At 41.2% G+C, this 21,873-nt stretch overlaps 1 protein-coding gene across 5 annotated transcripts in view; it reads left to right on the top strand.

Annotated features, from left to right (window-relative positions):
• Positions 1 to 11,823, top strand: part of LOC131691208 (putative polypeptide N-acetylgalactosaminyltransferase 9) — a 253,878-nt gene extending 242,055 nt beyond the window's left edge. For all 5 annotated transcript variants that reach the window (XM_058977439.1, XM_058977437.1, XM_058977438.1 and 2 more), the window contains one exon: positions 9,829 to 11,823. In XM_058977439.1, the coding sequence (XP_058833422.1) occupies positions 9,829 to 10,098 (270 nt within the window). In that variant the 3' untranslated portion in view covers positions 10,099 to 11,823. The remainder of the gene's footprint in view (positions 1 to 9,828) is intronic.
• Positions 11,824 to 21,873: the final 10,050 nt, after the last annotated feature.

Raw genomic sequence — 21,873 nt, 5'->3', positions numbered from 1 at the left:
AATTTGAGCTAAATTCTCATTTTGATTAAATAGTGCAGAATACTAACCCTTCTTCTTCCAATCCAAACCGTACTCATTTCTTCGATACTTCTGAATCTACTTTTTCCTTAAAGCATCTATGAAAGACGTCATTCCTGGAACACGATGAGATGGGCTACCCTTTTCTACAGCATCCACCGCCGGTTCCAAAAAATCTCTACTAAACAGCTTTAATAGACAATGGGAAGGCAGTCAAGTACCTGAGGAGTGGCGTAAGTCACTTGGAGTACCAATTCAAAAAAAGGTCTCAGATAAGGAATCCATCTTGGGTCGGCTGGTTCTGAACGGAGTTTCTGTGAGAAGTATCTCCATAGCGACCACCAGGCGATTCGCTACCGCATCGGCCAATGGCACCCTGCTACAGCACGGAGAAGGACGACCGACAAGCTAAAGTGGAAGACGAATGTTTTTAACAAGAACCTCTTTGTTGAGTCACTTCGTGAACAGCGGAATAAGGTTCGTTGATACGGCTGATCTAACAAGAAAGATTGTGACGGCTTGTGACGTTACAATGACAAGAAAACTGGAGCCATACAGCTTGCTGTTTATACGAATAGCTCAGTACGCTACACGCTGCTTGTCTTAGAGCCAGAAGACCGGCTCAGAGAGCAAGATCGGAGATGAGCGAGGTGCACAAGCGACGTTTCGAGAAGGTAAGGACGTTTGAAAAGGGGAGATCAAGCTTAGCAAGCCAGTTTGCCATAAGTAGCTGGGCTGAGATGTAGACGCCAATTCCTGGGGGACGCGTACGGAGTCGTCCTGACAATGATGAGGACCCGTCGACACCAGCCAAAATATGCCCGGGTAAGCTAAAAGATAAGGGTTGAGGGTCTCTTCCCGAAGCACGATCCAACTACCTGTTCACCGACAACGTACGGCGAAGAAGAAGAAGCAAACACAGCCGAGTGTCAAGCGACTAACGACGAGCTCAAAGAAGCGTCTATGCGACTAAATCAAAGAAGCACTCGGTCCAGATGGAATAACAAACGCAGCGCTGAAAGCTACGATTCTAATACATGCGGACATGCTCAGGATGCTAGAGCAGAAGTGTTTAGATGATGGAAATTTCCCCGAAATGTGGAAGGTACATAAGCTGGTGTTGCTGTTAAACTCAACGAAGTCACCGGACCATCCAACCTCGTATATGCCAATGCCGCAGCGCTCCATAGAAGCATGTGCCTGATCCTGAAGAGCTACTTCTAGAGTAGAGTACTGCTATACGAGACGAACGAAGAGTAGAAGTCAATGCGAGTCGCAGCGGGCGTTCCTCAGGTCTCCATTTGTAACGGGTCACTAAAGGAACCGTGTTTCACGGGTTAAAACTGCCTTCACTTCGCGCTAAAGAACGGGATAAATCCCGATTGTATGTGAAGTAGCAAGACTTCGTTTGCCCGGCGAGACTCAGGGCGAGTCCATCAAATTCCCCGAATTACATCCCCAGTTACTCCGCGAACACATTAGCCCACACCCAACGACAATATCGTGTAAAAACCCTTGGAAGACGCCAATCATGAATCGAATTACACCCCACCAAATAACTACTCTTTCTTTCTTCTCGGCAATACCATAAAACTATATTTGGCTTGAAGACGTTAACATCGATCACTGTTCTACCCGTAGAACTCTACTTAACCGACCTATACCACTATCTATTTCCAAGCGCTTGGGTTTCAACTTCTTTATGGCACTTTTTGAAAACACAATCGATATGTCTTACTACTATATTTACAATATTTACAATTTGTTCAGATCTGACCTTATCGTCCACGGTGTTTACCTCTAGAGTTGAAGCGAGGCGGCTGTAATCGCTGTTACTGCTTTGACACCGATGCTGTCAGTGTCTCGACTAGGTATCCGAACTGCTATGCTGAGCGGTGGCGAAAATATTCAATCGGCTGATCGTGATTATGACATTTTAATTCCTGCCTCCCGAGAGGGTGTTGCTTCGAGGCTATGTGGCTGCTGCCCGACTTGTGGTGGCCGGTGAATCAGCTCCAAAGGCGTGGTTTTCCTTTGGGTGGCCCGCAGGGCGAGGAAGTCGAACACTGGCCCGACGGCGAGCTAGGCTACAAGCCGGCAGGCTTCGGGAACGTCTCCAGAGACAGCGTGGCTGGTCGCTATCCCCTACTCCTGCTTGGATGCTATAGCACCCGGACGGAACACCTTCGCTTGAAGGATCCTTCAAGCGAGAACATATAATGTGTGCATTAGTTAGCGGTAGGATAAAATGGCGTATCACACATGACGATGGTTAAATTACCTGAACCCCGAGCAAAATTGCTATCAAGTGCTGGACTGAATTGGCGGTCCTTAACACTGTGTAGTATTTCATCGAGCATTTTGAAATAAAAACTTGTTTATAGTTTTACACTGTTATAGGCATTTTACCGACTTACAAAAGGAGCTACACTATCCCGCACATGGGCCTGTCAACTTCCACTTTTTTACACTTTTCTCGATCTATAATTTTCAAAATATTAAACTTGAAACAATATTGCTTTTTTTAACTAAACTTACATACCGAAATCGATCGGTTTTCCGGTACTCCTAACTGCTAGCTTCTCCTAAATTCACTTTTTTCCGCAGCTTAAAGCCGGCTTACTGGTACACCGAACGAATCGAGAAAGAATAGGTATTCAGCCCATAGAAATCTTTTCCCATTTCACCCATCAACTATCCGCATTCCCACCAACACCAATTCGCGGACTCATCATGTACAAAGGTTTTTTTTTTAAATTTGACCATGAGTACCAGCTGATGCATTTTTTTCTCGCGACTAAGATGTGCAATAGTTCGACTATTAGTCGCATATTGCGCTGCCGTCGCACAAGGGCTAAATATTGCTGCTTTAAACATTAGCGTGATCGAGCAACTTCTACCATTCAACAGGCTCTATCTGTAACATCGTTACAATTTTAGTCACTCTTCGATTTTCGCTTTACCATTTCGATCATTGCATACCCTTTTTAAACAACAGCCAGTACGGTGCCAGAGGCCATGTATAAATGACATAGCACTGTAGGGGGTAGAGGGGTGACGATGTATGACAAATTTCTGACGATGTATGACGAGAGGGAATATTATGACAAAATGCTACGAGGGGGAGGGAGGGGTCGAAAATCGCCAAAAAACACTACGTCATTTGTGTAAGACCCCAATGGGTAGGGTTACGACATGGGTCGAGCTAACTAGGGCTCAACATTTTCTATACGCACAAATTTTAATCGACTAGCATATTATTATGTTACTATGTTTTTTAATTGCCGCAAGGTTCTACTCTATCGATTTTGTTGGCAAATTTAAGACTAAGAGGAACGAAAGCAATGAAATTGAAGGACGGATAGGTATTCTAGAGTGAATCAGTTATAAACTTAGAATGGAAAACTAGGAAGAGGTAGGCTGGCGTCGGCGGTAAAACATGATGATGAGTTATGTTCTATCAAAGACCATACGGTAGACCTGGGTGCAATGCCCAACTCCTACTTAGCTTAGGACTCTTCACATTTCCTCTCGATCATGCCCATATGAGCCTGCCTAGTCCTAGTTTTCCGTTCTAAGTTTATAACTGATTCACTCTAGAATACATGTACGTCTTTCAATTTCGTTGCTTTCGTTTCTGTTAGTGTTAAATTTGCCGAAAATTGCCAACAAAATCGATGCACTAGCATATTATGCTAAGAGTTACGGAACAAACGTATACACGGTTGAGTTATTAGCGAAAGATAAAGTAAACAAAGAGAAACTGTCAATTGCACTTAGAACCATTTGACATGATTGGCTAGATATCTGTCGGCTACTGCTATCGTCTCCGCTCCGACGCTCGACCAGAGAATGAGCTCGCCCGAGCAATGCTGAAAGTTATATATCCGAGGTTGACGTCATCGGCAAAATCAATACACCCAATCAGAGCCATGGAAAGGAGACATCACGTGCGCTTGGCCGCTGGATGCCTAGATCTGTCGTCGTCCCCACCCCCAGCGGTAGCAGCAGTGATGCCACAAGTACAGATTTATCTAGTAAGCTACAGATGTTTGAAGTATTTTGGTACAGATTCTGTATGGTACAGATTACAGATTTTTGTAAAAAAGTACAGATTGGTACAGCTGCGTAAAATAATAACCCTGCAAACCCAGTAAACAGCCAAATATTGAGATAATCCGCTGACAAAATTACGGCGAGAAGCTGAGCTGGAGCTGTCGACAATAGGATGCGAGATATGAGGAATCCGATGGCAACAAATCGAATGGTGCTTGCCATATTTATCCACCGAAACGTACACGCCGCACCAACTGCTTCCTAAATGCCGCTGTAATGTTGCCAGTAAATTTTTTGTTTAACTAGCACATGTAAACTAAACTCCATTGAGCTCCGCCATCTTTCCCCCAGGAACTACCTCCCGGCATTACTTTTGGGGGGATGGTAGTACTTAATTCTCGCACAGGCACTGACACATCCAGTATGAGGCTTACTTGGGTGCTCGCTCTGACACTCCATGTGAGTCTGACTAGTGTGCTCACTTTCCCATGGGGTCTGCCCACCCAGCTCGATATGTCAGGTATCAGCCGGTGAGTCCACCTACCTTTCGAGGAGTTACTCTGCTCGCGCTGCCATCTGACGACCGAAGCCACCCTGGTACGCTCGCGGAATCCCCTAGTGGCACGCTGCTCAAAACACTCCTCGTCTTCCCGGATGACCAGCCCGACTGCCATCATGTTCGCTATCACGCAGGATGCATCGTGTGATACCGTGCGGTAGGCAGATATCACTCTGAGCCACATCAAGCGGTAGGTGCTCTCCAGTTTCCGAAGCTAACTGGTTACTCCCAGTGCTCTCGCCCAGAACGGACTGCCGTACCTAAGGATAGATACGGCAACGCCTGCCAGTAACCTACGTCTACTGGTGCACACCTTAGAGATGTTGGATATCATCCTGGATAATGACTCCCCATAGACCTCCAAGGTTACGTCGTCGGCAAAGCCGACGACCTTGACCCCAGGAGGGAACTTTAGTCTCAGAACCCCGTCATACATAAGGTACCATATTGCCGGGCCCAGGATCGAGCCTTGCGGAACTCCTGCGGTAATAGGAACGCTTCTCTGCCCGGCACAGACCCACCGGCAGGCTAAGCCGGCGTAACGATAGCGCGATGGAATCCCAGCTTGAGTACGGGGTTAGCCTGTTGAGGATGATCCTCTCAAGCAGTTTACCCGTCATGTCGATCAGGCAAATTGGTCTGTATGCCGATGGGTCACCCGGCGGCTTCCCGGGCTTCGGCAACAGCACCAACTTCTGCCTTTTCCATCTACCGGGAAAACGGCACTCGTCAAGGTATCTCTGCATAGCTAGCCTAAACATGTTCGGGTTCGTTACGATCGCTACCTTGAGAGCGCTGTTTGGAACTCCGTCCGGCCCTGGAGCTTTGTTCGTTACTAGGGAATTAGCCACTGCGAGTAACTCTTCATTCGTGACCGGGGCCACCATTTCGGCCGCCCCCATAATGTCTTGCGGCGCAGGAGGCCAGGGACTTGTGGCTCGAGACGGGAAGATTACTTCGATAAGCCTGGCCAACCGGTCCGGAGACCTTTTTGGGAGTAAAGAGCCCCCTTTGGTCTTAGCCATCACGATCCTGTAGGCGTCACCCCACGAATTTACGTTGACACCCTCGCACAGGTTGTCGAAACACGCTCTCTTGCTGCTTTTAATAGCCTTGTTAAGGGCCAATTTCGCAGCTCGAAACACTTCACGGCGGTTCTCTCTTGCATCCTCGGTGCGAGCTCTTTGCATCCTACGTCTAGCTCTGAGGCAGGCTGATCGTAGAGCTGCAATCTCGGCACTCCACCAGTATACCGGGCATCTACCGTTTCTTGGCAGTGTTTTTCTCGGCATAGTGGCGTCGCACGCGCGTTATAGAACGACTACCAGCGCATCCCCGCTGGACTGTCGGTGTTGGCATCCAGTCCCAGGGCCGCGGTGAAAGCTTCGCTGTCGAAGTGATTGGACTTCCACCCGCGTACCTGACAGGGATCTCCCGCCCTCGGATGCTGCACACCATAGTTGATCCTAAAGCGGATTGTTAAATGATCGTTATGGGTGTAGCCTTCGTCTACCCTCCATTCCATGCCTGGAACCAGAGCCGGGCTGGCAAACGTTACGTCAATCCATGCCTACATCCCGTTTGTACGGAATGTGCTAGCGGAGCCATTATTAACTAGCACAGTATCGAGTTTCGCAACCGCCTCCATTGGCGCTTGGCCCCTGCTATTTGTACAGCGGCTGCCCCACTCTACTGCCCAAGCGTTAAAGTCTCCAGCTATAACTACCGGTTTCCGGCCCACTAGGTCTGACGAGAGCCTCCACCTTGGTGGAGCGTAGCAGCTACAATAGAAGTGTATTACCTCTTGGACCGGGAACCGTCCCGTTGTACAGATTGCCACCATCCCAGGTCCGTCCTCCACCCAATTGCCGTTGCAGGCAGGGATGTTGTACGGGTCTGATAGGAGGGCGACATCTGTCCTCGACTCCGAGACCGAATGCCACAACAGCTGTTGGACTGCTGCACAACGGTTAAGATTTAGCTGCGTGACATTCACGGCTTCTTATTAGCCTCATCGAAGGGACACGAAGGTCCGCCCATAGCATGGTCACTGGTTTGCTTCTTAGCGGTGCAGATAAGGTATTTATGCGCCTTAGTGCAGCCCAGCTCCTTATGACCCTCCTCGCCGCAGCGACGACATAGTTTGCTCCTGTCTATGTTCTTGCACTCGTAGGCTTTGTGGCCGGACTCAAGGCACCGATAGCACCTATCCACTGAAGGCGGCTGGGGTATGCTAATTGGGCATACCCCAGCCGATCTTCAGTTTACCTTTCACGGTAACCTTTTTGGCATCTGCCTTCATTAGCCTGAGGTGGGCTACTTGGGTGCCCTCTCAAGCGCACAGAGGCGCGCTCGATTCTTACGTCGCATTGCTCCTTGACGGCTGCGACGACATCGTCTGCGGTCACGAACTCGTTCAGATGCTTGCACTGGAGAGTCATTTCCGCCCCTAACGACCTGACCTGGGCGCCTTCACCCAGAACCTCTTGTGCCAAGGCCTTATACACCGCACTAGATTGTGCGCCTCGCTTCAGCACCAGAAGCATTTCTCCTGTGTTGGTGCGTCTCACGCTACGCACATCTTGCCCAAGGGCCGAGAGGGTTTCGGCCGCCTTCATCGACTTTAGGACGTCGGCGTATTTGTCCTTGTCGGTTTTTAACCACAAGGCCTCGCCTCTGTCCTTGGTCTTCTTCGCGGGCCGCGGTACATCCGGTGTCGGTGCCGACTTCTTCTTGGTAACCAGCGTCCAGGGGTTTACGCCCCCTTGTCCCGGTTACACCGAGTTGCTGGTACCTTCTCTTTGCCCAGCGGGGTCATTCTTGCCCCGGTTTACCTCGACCAAACGGCGTTTGGCCGTGACGGTTACACGCCGTGTAGTGTTGGTTTTTTCACCCTCACCTGGTGACTTCTTAGGGCGCTTCGCGTTCGACGCCGTCTTGCGCTTGCCCTTCGAGGGGAACTCAGCCGCCGCTTCGTGCGACATGGCTGCTCCATAGAAGGTGAAGGCCACTGTCTGAGTACCTGTACCGGCCTTCTCTCTTCCCTCCCTCTTGGTGGCCACTGTCTGGGTTTCTCTGTCGGACTTCTCCCGACATTCCACCCTCTTGGCGTAAGCCTGCTGTTCCTGTTTTGCGACACGAACAGCCTTCCGGAGCATTAGCAGGCTCCGTTTTAGCTCCTTGCTAATATTTTGTTTCGCGGTGGTGAACTCGATTATTGCATCGAGCTGCTCCACCACTTTGCGCATCGCGGATAGTGGCCCGTCCAGCGCGTTGGTAGGGCTATTTTCTACCACTGCTGGGGGGTCACTGGTGCTGTCGGATACAGCACTCGTCGCTCCACTACTCTCCCCACTGGGGGGGGAGACCTCGCCAAACCACCTCTAGCAAAGGGGTTCGGCACCTCCGTTTGTTTATTTTGTTTATTTCTATTTACTTCACACATTAATCCCACGAGTGGCGCGAGAAAGAAAAGTCCGCCACGCCAGAGCTCCGCAGTAACGCTTACTGTGGGGGTTGCCCAGGTACCCCACAGGCTCCGTTAACGATCGAGCAGCGATCGTGCGAGTGTGTAGGAAATTCTGTTCGCCGAATCCAACAAGTGTTACACTTTACATCTACTACCGTTCATTATATTTTCACGGACGGAAAATCACTGCTAGCTGCAATCTCCTAAAACGATTGCAGCTACCAGTGAAATAAAGACTTCAAAATATGTGAATGTATAGCATGTTCTCAAAACTTGTATACCATCCAGAATACAATCCAGTGCTCCAGAATATCTCTGAGAACTGCAATCTTTTCAAACGATTGCAATTCTCAGCGTTAGCAGTACCTCATTTGCGATGTTAAATAGGATTTTGCGAAAAAATAAAAACAATCACTAGGAATTGCAAGCAACGTGTAGACGCTTGCATTCATCAATGACCGAATATCAATTTCTAGCAAATGCCTTTCTGTAACATTTTCTTTCAAATGCTACCATACCAGCGGATTGTAACGGTTGGGGCTAACCTGAATTGCTGCAAACTCAGCAGCATGCGAAAAACTGGTACACAAATAGCAAAGATTTGTACCCAGTACCTATAAACCGTCGTCCCGGATGGAAAACAATTTTCTTAAATTAAACCCCTTTTGTCGTTTGTGCGTTTGTCAAATAGCGGAATGGGGAACATTTAAATCGATTCGTTGGTAAGCACAGATATTCTTTTTGTTCACAAACAGTTTTTAAAGTTTTTTTTTCCCTTAACTTATTGATTGTTGCTTTGCACAATGGAATTCGACAGAAGACTGATCCGCAATTTCATTGTTCCCTGTCCAAAAGCAAGTAATTACCTAAAGTATTTAGTTCAAGTTTTCGTTTAAGGTTAGAAAATGGTTATAAGATTATTCTTTTGAGTTTATCACCCAGGTGCTGGTTTCAATGGTTTAGCTTCATAGCACGTACATACTTCAGAATTAAAACAGTTTTATTAAAATTAACAACACGCAAAGCGTCATCAAGTAGTCTTAAAACACATTTTAATTCTGTAGTGTGAACGAAATATAACACGTTATTTTAGTTCGCTTAAGTCATTAATACAACCATCAACCCTCAGATAAGCTGGTAACGATTTAATAGGTTCAATAAGTTTGATAATGTAACCCACATTTTCGAAAAATCGACTTAAATCAACTGCATTATAGGTTATGTTATATGACTTTACTAAACGGTACCAAAAATGCATGTCCTCGCTGGAAACGGAAAAAAAGAATTGCGGAATATCGAAATAGTTTTGGTTGTGGGTTTAGGCTATTTTCAAAACCATCGATTCAAGTTAACTGATAAAACAGCTTTTTACTACCCTTTTGCAGACCAAAAAGTTCAAGCTGGTTAAGATGATATTGGTAACAGATTCCTGTAAATACGTTGCTCTTTATGTTTAGTAAAATAGATTATATTAACCTATTACTGCAATAGGCAAAACCAAGCCCAGTAGACGATGCTTAGTTTTGGTTGCCCTGGCTACAGTAAAAAAAATATGTACGTGACCAGTTCACCATTGCAACTGTTCAGCCAGGGCAACCGGCTTGCTTTGACCACGCGCATATCGACAGCACGTGTGTGTGTAAACTTTTATTTCAGCCCCTGCCAATTACCGCCTACTAATGCCCCGCATTTTTTCCCTTACCCCACGCACACACACACACATCAGTACTGGATGCTGAGCAAAACGGGTGAAATCCGTCGGGACGAAGCCTGCCTGGACTTTGCCGGTCAGGATGTGATACTGTACCCGTGCCACGGTTCCAAGGGCAATCAGTACTGGAACTATTCGCTCAGTTCGCGCCTGCTGCGGCACGGTTCCTCCGACAAGTGTCTGGCCATCAACGAGGGCAAACAGAAGCTCATCATGGCGGACTGTGATGCGACGGTCGACGCGCAGAAGTGGATATTCCAAAACTACGATCCTAGCAAGCTGTGAGATGGCGTCGTGCGTTCCCCGAGCAACGGGGAATGAGTTTTAGGTTCGATGTAACAAGATGACCGTTGATTATTTTTCGATGGAAAGTGGAAAGTATGGACGAAAAAAATCAAGTCAGGTAGGACTGTTTAGTTTTTAATATATTCAAAACTATTTGTTTTCCAACCCGAGAGAAACAGACAGAGAGTTAGTCGTAGATAGAGAAATGATTTTAATGTGATTTTTATGGTAAACTATTATTTAAACAATTGAGTGAGCGTCCTGGTTCAATTTGCCTACTAAACGGCGCACACTGTAATCGTCATAGTTACACGCAAATCAAACAAATGAGATGAGATACTTTATTCCGCCAGTAGTTCGTAGTTCAATTTTTTTTTCGCTCTACCAAACCCCCCGAAAGTTCACTAGTGAAACCATAAACTGCCATAAACATTTCCCGAACTGAGCCACGCACTTTCGGCTAGAAGGTTTGTTATTGTTTACTTTCGAGTACGAAACTGTCAAACATATCGAAAGATTTCAAGGCATGCACCCCTGCTGCATGTGACGCCGCCGCCGCGCTTAGTAGGCTATGAATTAACGATGCTTCCCGTTTCCGTTCGCCCTGACAGCAACTTGCGTAAAATGTACAGAAACGAAAATCAGCCGCAGCCTGCTGCGCGGCTATTCATTTGAACGTCGCTGAGCATATCTGCGAAGAAGTCAAACTGAGAAATTCCCACAAAAAATCTACATTCCAATTAAACTGAACATCACCTAGTGTAAAGTTTAGAAGCAAAGCATATAATAGTATACAAAAGGCAGACAACTACTGCTCCTCAAACATATCAAGATACGACATTCAGAGAAGTTTGCCATATAGATGAACTAATTTTTCTGACCTCTCCGGATAGTTTTTAAACAACTGATACATGTAGCAAAAGACTTTATTACACCGACATATCTAGGAACTGTATTTCTTCCCATTCTCTACATAGAAACGAACTGCTAGACAGACTTTTGAACTGTTCTTTTACCCCTCTATTCCTGTACAACAAATAAGTTGACAAATGGGACTTTTCAATCGATGAACGTAGAGATCCTACCCAAACACACACACAAATAGAACTATCCTAAGGAGTTGAAACGTTGCCGAACGAATGCGTTGAAGACCGATCGTAGATCGCGAGTTGTTTTTCGAACAAAATGGGAGTGAATGAGCGTGTTTCTACATGTGCCTTGTAAATTATTGTCAAACATATTAATTGATTCAAAATTGAGCAACCAAGCGATTACTTAACTTAACTTATAAAATTATAAAAAACAAGAAAAAACATGTTATTTTTAATTATTGTACTTAGTTCTTACAGTAGTTATACAAAGCGCAAGTTAAATAATCTAGAAGCAAACAAAGCAAATACTGCATACATGAAAAATTGTACATACATATCTTTATCAAAAAAAAAAAAACAAATCTTTCGATGCAATAAAAATAAATGTGAAAAAACAAACTACCTAGATGATAGCAACAACACAATTATAAAACAAAAGAAAGATCATACTTTAAAAGTAGGTTTACTTGATGTGAAAGCATTACCTTAAAAAGTAGGGGCAAATAGCAAAAACAAAAGGAAGAACATCAATCTTCCAAGTATGTAACTATTCTACGTGCTACGTTTAGCTCTTTTGTACAGTTAACGAGAATTACATATCTTCACAGATGAATAAACAGAACGAAAACTCCGATGGCCGTTGGGACGTTTCCTTGTTTCGAATTCCTTACCGGTCATGTGTTCGCGTGACTTCGATTCAATGGAGGCGCTTGGTTATTCAAAATGACAAGCTTTCGCTTGCTTCCAATAATGTCGACTTGTATGCGATTTTTAGCGGTGGCTTGTGTGAAAGTACAACTTCAGTTTCGCAGCATGGTGAACCCAATCACAGCAGGCCTTGTCGAGAGTGGTAAAACAAAATGACAACAAACTGGTGACCGGTGTGTTGTTCGGCCTTGTTATAAATATAATTCAAAGAAAACAGGTATGAAAGTGAAAGAAACATTCAATTAATTATGAAAGTGAAGTGCCGATACCTCATAGGACGTGAATAAAAGAACTCATCGTACTCATTCAAATCCGTAGAAGGTAAGAAATTGTTACTTGCCGGACCTGAAGGGTCGCGGCTTAGATCGCCCCTAGTCGCTGGTCAAGCCACGGGGACCGTTCAGTGTGGGCTCCGGAGGCCTCTTTTCTTGGCTATCTCGAGCTTGAGGTTCGGAGGCTTCAGCGTCGGCTCAATGTCACTCTGTCCCAATCAGAAGAACAAACACGGTCTTTTTCACTTTTTTCAATTATTTATTATAACTTTGTGTGTGAGTGTAGGTGTGTATACGGCCGGCCGTCGAACGCTGAGACGAAGCGGGAAACGGTCGGCTGCTGCTGCGATGGTTTGCTGTTGGTGTGGCGATGCTACACGTGGGCTGTTGGGTGGCTGGGTCCAAAGCGACCAGCGATGCCAAACGGCTAATCTTCGGCAACAGGTCGGCGACTCAAGGGCACTCTGGCTCCTCGTGACTGGATTCAGCTACAGGCTAATGAATCGCAGTTCTCGATGGAACCACGTGGCTGATTCAGTGTGCTTGCGGGCACTTTTGACGTGCTTTTAGCGATGATGGTTAAAAATTTCTAATGGTTTATTTTCTTTTAATTTTAAACTTTGATGTCTACCTTTCTTGACGTGTTAAGCAAAAGTGATTCGTAGTCTGTCTATCCTAACCCAGTAGCTTCCCTCTCATTCACAATTTTCCTCTCCCGATAGTCTTTATTTTCTACTTTCCCATAGTTTCCCAATCCCGAGCGTTTCCTGTTTTCCTAACGTGTGTGTAAATTGTGTTTTGAGTTCGTGTGATACATATGACCACTTAATTATTGATTGAGACCGTTCATATACAATTTACTTTTGTTCGTTGTCCTTCTAAATATATTCACCATTCCATAGAATATTTATACATAAAAAGAAACGTTTTATACATATTATCCAAGACGAATAGTTCCTCCTAACTGTTATACGCCAATATATACATTGTGGCATCATTATAAGCTGTGCACGTTCGTATCGAACTGCAGTATAACAAACTCTCTTGCTCGAGTTTTGCTCTCATCGATTGTGCTGGTGTATGGGGCAAAGGGTCCAAATGGTAACACTACCCCACACTCCCCCTTAAAAAAATAATCGTCATTATTTTTTTTTAACTCTTGAGGTTAACCCTGCCCAGGGTTGAGTCGCTTCTTTTAAGCTAATGGATTTTCCCAAAAAGAAATCATCTGTATGTCGATTTACCAAATAGTTAATTTTAAAATTAACCATTTTCGACCATTTACCCTATCGCGGATCTCTTTAATCGATCTTCTCTTCTCCCGGTAATCTTAACGATATCTATTGCTCAGAGGGAGAGAGAGATTTGATCTACACCTGATTCTCAACGGTGAATTTGATCAAATGAATGATCAAATGATCAAATCAAATGTGGACTGTCATGGCTACCGAAAGTAGCTTGGGTGCAGTTGTGACAATTTTTTAGTGAATTTTGCCGAGTGGATTGGGGCGAATAGTGTTAACTTTTTTAGGCTAATTTGTGAAGTTTTGCGGACATTTATATATTTTTTGTTAATGACAGCTATGAGCCCTAAAATTGTAACGCAAAGTAAACCGGTTTAGAAATTCTGCTACGCGAAATTTAGAAATAATCATTTTTGCGTTTAGTTTTCCTGGATCGGTTCGAAATTCGCCAATTACATTTTAGGAAATTTATTTAGTATTTATTTGTGAAAACATGGTGGACTACGCTTATTGGACAGTACAAACGGATCATAACAGAACAATATTGGACTCAGGGCCGCCGAGAGGGGAGGAGGAACGGGGTATTCCTCCCCGGGCCCGGAGTTGTAGAGGGGGCCCGGTCTTTGAACAGAAGGAATGATTCTGTCAAATGTAATTTCAATAACAATTTATTTGAAAGTTCAATTAGAGTTTGAATGTTGGTATGATTCAATTTCCAATTTCCCTGGGCTTCCGCGATGAGCCTAAGGGCGCGTACTCTTGATTGGTGGATAAGAGTGGGAGATCAGAGCGAGTGCTGGTTCTTTGTTCTCTGAATACCATGAATAATAGTCACTGGATCGAGTGTTTTGGCGGGCAGCTGATGCGGATGTTTCCACTTTCGAATGGGGGACACATTGGCTCAGCTGTTCGGGGACTCATTCGATCTTGAGCATAGTGATCGATTCATTCGATTCGGATCAATGGACTATCACTTATAAGAGATGATCAGACTGAAGGTGGGTGTTTTTATCTCTTAACTCGCTAGAACTGTCGCTCTGGTTCAGGAAGATGGCGAGTAACACTCGTCTACAACGAATCGGATTTGCTGTTTTCAGAAACAGGGACGACAATCTCTTATGGATGGAACCTTTTTCCTAAATATACCGTTCAGCCACTAGTTAATGCTCAATTAGCCTAACATAATAAACTGAAACACGTAGTTTTTGAAGAAATCCAATCCACGCGAACCACATCGTCAAACACCTAAAAGTAGTTTAGATGCATGTAATATCTATTTCTTCCTGTAGCTAATATATTTTCACTCACTCGGTAGCATAGAAAATCTATATTCTCTCTCTTTATAGATCAATTCACTTGGCCCTAACATTATCCACGCATACTAAAAATAACTTATATTTGCGTTCTAACCCCATCTAACCATCCTTTGGCTTGACATTTTAATTGTAAATTAACTCACCCTAGCTCATATGTCTGTTTTCTATGACAACTTACATTCAATCTAGTACGAATTTATAGCCTCAACTGAGAACATAAAAACCCGCTAGCTTGCGCAGCTAGTACAACTCGTTAAATCCTACTTTACTTATTGCCTTTTCCCGTTTCTATTTTCCCATATCCCATCAACGGAAGCTAACACCGAAATAAACAACCGAAAACGATACGTGAGACTGATTGGAGTGAACATAATACAATGGAAGTTGTAAGATTAGAAAACGGCGCTGTTCTGGTAAGGCTGGTAAGGCTGAAAGCAAAAAAAAAAACGATAAAGTAAGTACAAAATACATTTCCACTACCAACTTTATCATTCCTGCATAACTGCTTCATAATTTGGCCACACAACTCAACACTAACTCCCACCCCACTGGTAGTTGCTGTATTTCAGAGCAGGAGGGCGTGTGGGGGTGGGCTGACATTAAACGATGACTGCGCCACATGACCATACAAAATACTAGGCCCCTGGTCTGAAATGTGACACGTGGAATAAATGGACAATCTACCGCCTTTATATCCGCTAAGCCAGTTGGATGGGAAACAACCATAACGATGCTGTTGGAAGGTGTGGGGAAGTTTCCACACTGGAGACAGGCCGCAACGACCCCCTTCAGCATCATCAAAAGAACAAAAGAACAAAGAAAGTTCAATTAGAGTTTCAATGTTGGTATGATTCAATTTCCAATTTCAATCACAAAGTTTAACGCGCAGTGGGCACAAAGACAAGATTTTTTTTATAAATTGTGTGGAACTGAAATTAATTTTCTATATCATACTTTATAACAATTATTTCATGGATTTCGACCAACTATTTAAAAAATTGAGTTAGTTAAAGTTGAAAGTTCTGGGCCCTCACAATTGCTTTTCATATTTCACTAATTCATTCGAAACTTTCAATATGTGGAGGGGTTTAAAAAACGGTGTTTTTTTAATCATTAGTCCAATCGCGATTCATTTTTTGAATTCTGAATAACTCCACAAATCAAGAAAGAACATGAAAATCCACGAAGAAAACGATTCACAGTAATTTTTCGTATTCGCTTGAAATTTTTTTTTTAAATAACCCGAGCTTGAAATTTTTTGTCATCTTTAACTTACTTTCTCAATTTAAATGAATTTTTCAATTTTTTCTCTTGTTTCATATTTGCTTTTTTGTTTCTTTTCTCATTTCATCCAAGGTTTGTATTCTTTATCACGGTGTTCCTAAAACCGTTATTAACAAAAAAAATACCATAAATTTGCCATACGGCATTCGGAAGATACAGTATCCAAGCATCTTCTCAGTGAATTTCAAAATGATCCATCGAGGGATTCGAGAGAAATTGCAATTTGAAGTTTTATAACACGTTTCATTAGGCTACCAGCAAACACCCACGGGTTTGGTCCTATCTCTACAAACAAAAATTTTTTTGTCTACTTATTTAGTACATGGCATTCGAAATATATAGTAATCAAGTATATCCCCTCCAAGTTTGAAAATATTTCATTGACGGAATCGAAATTTATAACGGTTTGGATGTGGTATGCGGTCATAGATGGATTTTCTACCAGACTTCAAGCGTCCCATGTAACAATTTTGGTTATATAAAAGTTTTATAGCGTTTATTACAACCAATGTTTAAAACCTTCCATGCATACTTCATGGTTTTGACACCTTTCTACAGGCCGCTATAAACCCGTGTTATGACAAGTTGGCCCAGTTGTATTGCTACCAGTATAACTTTATATGCAAACCACCATAGGAGTAATCGTTTTATTTCAGTCTTTAAAGCCTCTTTTGCTTTCCATGTTAAAGCTTTCAGTTCTAGCTTGGCTTTTCTCCATTGATTGTATATATTCAATAAAATTTTATCATGGTTTTATTCCTTCACACCTTATAACTTCAATCATCGAACGAAATGCATGATGGTTAGGTATATAATATTTCCCAAAATATTAAATATACGAAATCTTTATTCTTGTTTACGACCCATTTTTACTTGTTTTAAAGGCATGCCGTTAAATATTTACGGTGAAATATAATGCAAAAGTTACGCAAAATAAATGCGCCCCGTGAATTCGGCCTAAAATGGGTTTTCTATGATACTTAAAATGCTAGAATTAAAATAACATTATACCAAATTCTGATTAAAAATGAAACATTTCGTTGAAAGTGCATAGATTTTTACTCGATAAACGCCTTGAAACGTATAATTCTCATTCAAACGAAGTAATAAGCACATATTTGAGAAATTTTAATTTGCGTTTTTTTGTGTTTGCATGAATTTTTGTATCGGACGACATATTTTTCCAATAAAACTTGATATACCTAAAAAATACTTCCATATGACACGTCCTCCTGGGTTTGTTATAACATAACAAGTCATATAGCTAGTGCGTTTATCATAGCGCTTTTGTAGCTATGTTACGATCGACAAGTTTTATGGTGGGCTGTATCGCTGCTTGCAGGTTATAATTATTTTGACAGCGACTTTGACCAAGATGGTAGATAAAAAGGTAGGCGTTTTTTGTATGTAGCGGTTGTCAAACTTGAGTTATCAAAGAAAAAAAGCGATTACGTCACATTTTTCTTTTTGAATAGCACAAAATATCAATATCGATACAATGGTTATACATTCCGCACTTACAGCTAATACTGTAACATGTATCGGAACTGCTATTTTAAACTATATTCGAAAATGGCAACCTGTTGCTGAGACCGCCGTCAAATAAATGACTTGTTGACAGCTATAGCAAATATCACACAATGTAATGTCCTTCTAGTAAATGTCTTTATTAATTAATTTGAAGTGACCAAATTAGCAGGAAAATTCCGTATTCATGTGAACAAAGAATCTTGTTTTGGAATCTCATATAGGAAGCATTGTGGTATTACCTGATTTAACTTTCAAGATCCGGTTGGCTCCTTAGGAATAGAACTGAAGAAGCCACACTTACCGTTTCGAAGAAGGATTGTAAGTGCAGAATTGTAGTACTATCCATGAAATTGTTTTGTTCACTGAGAATTGGCAACTAAGTCTTTCCGAACAGAAAGGAAAAAAATCCTCTTTACTTTGAACAGACAATTTATTTCGTCGATCAGAAAATAAAACGAGTAACGAGCGGAATGTTTGTGTAATAGCGTCACTAAGCTCTACGTTGATTTTTATGCTTTTCGATGCAACTAACGCCAAAGAAATCTAGTCAAATTTCTTTTTAATATTATGTACGTGAAATGACAAAACAAATAATTTGTAAATTTGAATTAACAGGTTAACGAATCTAACCTCTGCGGGTGAAATGTCTGGCAAAAAGGCTGATAGTATGAAACAGCGACATGTTTACGTTTACGTAGAATATAAATAAAAATAGTAAATACAACCGCAATCTCCACAGGCACAGCATTTAAGCTCAACCATCGCACTAATTCAATGCGTGGATTATTCAAATATTGTAATTTTTTGCATCGGTAAACAATATTTACTATTCAACTGATAAATGCTAAAGTTACCTTATTATTTAACTTCGCTAGTCCTGCTGTCATATATTAGTCTTTTTTAATTTGCTGACGCTATATGTATCCTGCATTTCTTAAGTATGTCCACCAAATCGTAAAATTTATTCATTAAATTCCATTGTATTTCGCTCCTCAAGTTGGACAACTGCGTCGGTATAAAAGCTCCCACCATTTATTTATTTTATCTTGACAATCATTATAGCTCCGGAGTGCATATTATACTTTACGCAAGAATAATTGTTTTGAATAGGTTTTATTAAAGAAATCGATCAACTTCAAGGTTTGCAATAGTCTACAATAAAACTGTCTTATGACTTGATTGCTTGTTTTATGTTAGTTTTATTCTAGGTTTAAAGTAGTGCACAGAACCTTTTTACAACCACACATAAAACTTAAAAGTTCAAGTTATATTGTTGAAGTCATAACAATGTTTTATGGAGTACTTACAGAGCAAATCTAATGATAGTTATTTAAAACCATAATAAAATCATCGGCTTCGATGGTGCCTTCTTAAAATCAAGATAAAACAATGGTAAATCCTTCAAGCATTTCAATTGTTACTTGGGGTGAATCTATGTTTGTCCATTGACTATTTAGATCGTTTATACGTGTCGCGGTTTTTAAAGGAAAACCTTACCATTTAATTACATAAATATAATGTACAAAAGGTGTTATTTATATGGTTCGCTGAAAAAATATGAAAATAGGGTTGTCTACCAAACGTTAAATATAATGTGTAAATTAAAAAAATGGATAAAAGTCGGAATGTTTACTTCAAAAGGCCATATTTCAATGGTTTGTTGACCGATTCTAATTATTTTTTCATTATTGAACAAGTAGACGTTTCATCGTTAATTTTCATTAAGAAGAATATAAAATAGAGTTGCTTACTTCAAACAATAGACAACATAATTATCCCCAATTATATGTATTATCACTATTTAGTGAATATCTTTGTATTCAAAATGATGACCTATACATTAGTTGAATGCAACGAACGCAAACTACAAATGATGGCAAAATAAAACCATAAATTTAAAAAAATATGAAGGTATTTGCTGATTCAGATCAATTTATGTTATGATACGGTTGACAGATGTTAAAACTGGTCAAAGGGGATGTTATTAGTACAAGCTCATCTGCTTATATCTCTAACTATTGTTAGTTTTATTGTCGAATTGAACTTATCATGAGAATTTGACATTCAGACGTTTATACAGCAATTGCAATCAACTAGTATATAAAAATGGATAGGCAGCTATTTTTAAAACAAAAATATTTACTAAATAATTATAATACATATAGTTGAGATCAACTATATCGCCTATTTATTGATGTAGATGTCTCTGTTTTATATTCTTCTTAATGTAAATTAACAATGAAACGTTTACCTGTTCAATCATGAAAAAAATAATTAGAATCGATCAACAAACCATTGAGATATGGCAATTTGAAGTAAACATTCCGACTTTTATTCATTTTTTTAGTTTTCACATTATATTTAACGTTTGGTAGACAACCCTATTTTCATATTTTTTCAGCGCACCATATAAATAACACCTTTTGTACATTATATTTATGTAATTAAATGGTAAGGTTTTCCTTTAAAAACCGCGACACGTATAAACGATCTAAATAGTCAATGGACAAACGTAGATTCACGCTTGAAGTCTGGTAGAAAATCCATCTATGACCGCATACCACATCCAAACCGTTGTAAATTTCGATTCCGTCAATGAAATATTTTCAAACTTGGAGGGGATATACTTGATTACTATATATTTCGAATGCCATGTACTAAATAAGTAGACAAAAAAATTTTTGTTTGTAGAGATAGGACCAAACCCGTGGGTGTTTGCTGGTAGCCTAATGAAACGTGTTATAAAACTTCAAATTGCAATTTCTCTCGAATCCCTCGATGGATCATTTTGAAATTCACTGAGAAGATGCTTGGATACTGTATCTTCCGAATGCCGTATGGCAAATTTATGGTATTTTTTTTGTTAATAACGGTTTTAGGAACACCGTGTTATATTTTCTTCATTCAATCTTATTTTACTTTTTTGTATATTTTGTCCCATATTCTCCTTTTTCTATTTTTACAGATTTTGCAGCATTTTTGAAAATTTGTTCTATTTTTTTTCATTTGTTTCATTTTTTCAATTCGTTTTATCTATTCATGTTTTTTTTCCATTTTTGCATTTTATCTATCGTTTTAATCGTTTCTTTTGTATTTTGTATTGTATTAGATATTCAGCAGTCAAACATGGTGAAATCAATGTGCAATCCGCCAAAATCATCGTCACAATGCAACGCAACGCAACGCAACGTTTTATTCGTTTCTTTTGTATTCGTTTGTTTAATTGATTTCATTAAATTTATTTAATTTATTAAACTAAACTTGTATTTTCTATTGTTTCTTTGTATTTTTTCATATCTTCCAATAAACTTATTTTAGTATTTTTGAATCCACCTTTTTTCTATATTTTTCATTTTAGGTTTCTTTCGTTTAGCGTTTTCGTTTAGCGAAATTTTCTGCTCTCCATTCATCAGTTATGAAATTTATGCTTTACTTGTGTATGAATTTTTTTTTCAATATTCTCTCATTTTGGTTTATTGCTATATTTCATTACCTTTAGTATTTTCCATTTTTACCCATTTAAATAATTTTAAATTGCATATTTTTTATTTTGTTCCCTTTTTCATTTGTATATTTTTCGCCGAAAAGACGCCCAAATTCTTCCCCAGCTCATCTTCAAGCCTATAGGAGTTTGTTCCTCGCTTGGAAATGATCTTGCATATAAGTTGGGCCAAGTTTCACGTTGAAGTTTCCCCCAGCCGATGATTGGGTAAAGCTTTTTCGGTAAACCTTCTGACCAACCAAGTAAACAGGGGCCGGTTTCTTGAAGCGAAGGTTATAATTTGTGTTACTCTTTTCATGAGCCTGTTCTAAATTTTTAACAACCGTATAGTAAATAGTGCTGTCTATGTTTAATTTTTGTGTTAATCTTTCACGGTCGGAGAGTTCATTGGTGACTACATCGAGCCGTTGTTTCTCGCCACTCGCAATAATCTCATGACCGAACAGTACACGCTAGGGTGAAAAACCTGTAGATGAGTGAAGAGTGTTGTTGATCGTAAACTCCACTTCGGAGATTTTCGTATCCCATGTACGCTGATCCGGCTTTACATACGTTCGGATGCATGCATTAATGCTCCTATTCAATCGTTCTACTGGATTTGCTTGGCTGTGGTGGCGGGCATTGGCCCAATGAACAATCTTGCAGCTATCCAGGAACTGCTTAAATTTTTTTCTTAGGAATGTGCCAGCGTTATCGGAAATCAGGATTTTCACTGTTCCTGTGTAGTTTTAATCACCAAGGCTGTGCTAATCTTTTTCATTGGAAATATCATTGTCCATATCGAAAAAACTTCCATTAGGACCAGCAAGTGCATATTGTCTGCTTTTG

The sequence above is a fragment of the Topomyia yanbarensis genome, chromosome 3, assembly GCF_030247195.1.
Source record: "Topomyia yanbarensis strain Yona2022 chromosome 3, ASM3024719v1, whole genome shotgun sequence".
NCBI classification, from domain to species: domain Eukaryota; kingdom Metazoa; phylum Arthropoda; class Insecta; order Diptera; family Culicidae; genus Topomyia; species Topomyia yanbarensis.
The sequence above is the reverse complement of the archived record's forward strand: the minus strand, read 5'-3'. Positions and strand labels throughout refer to the sequence as shown.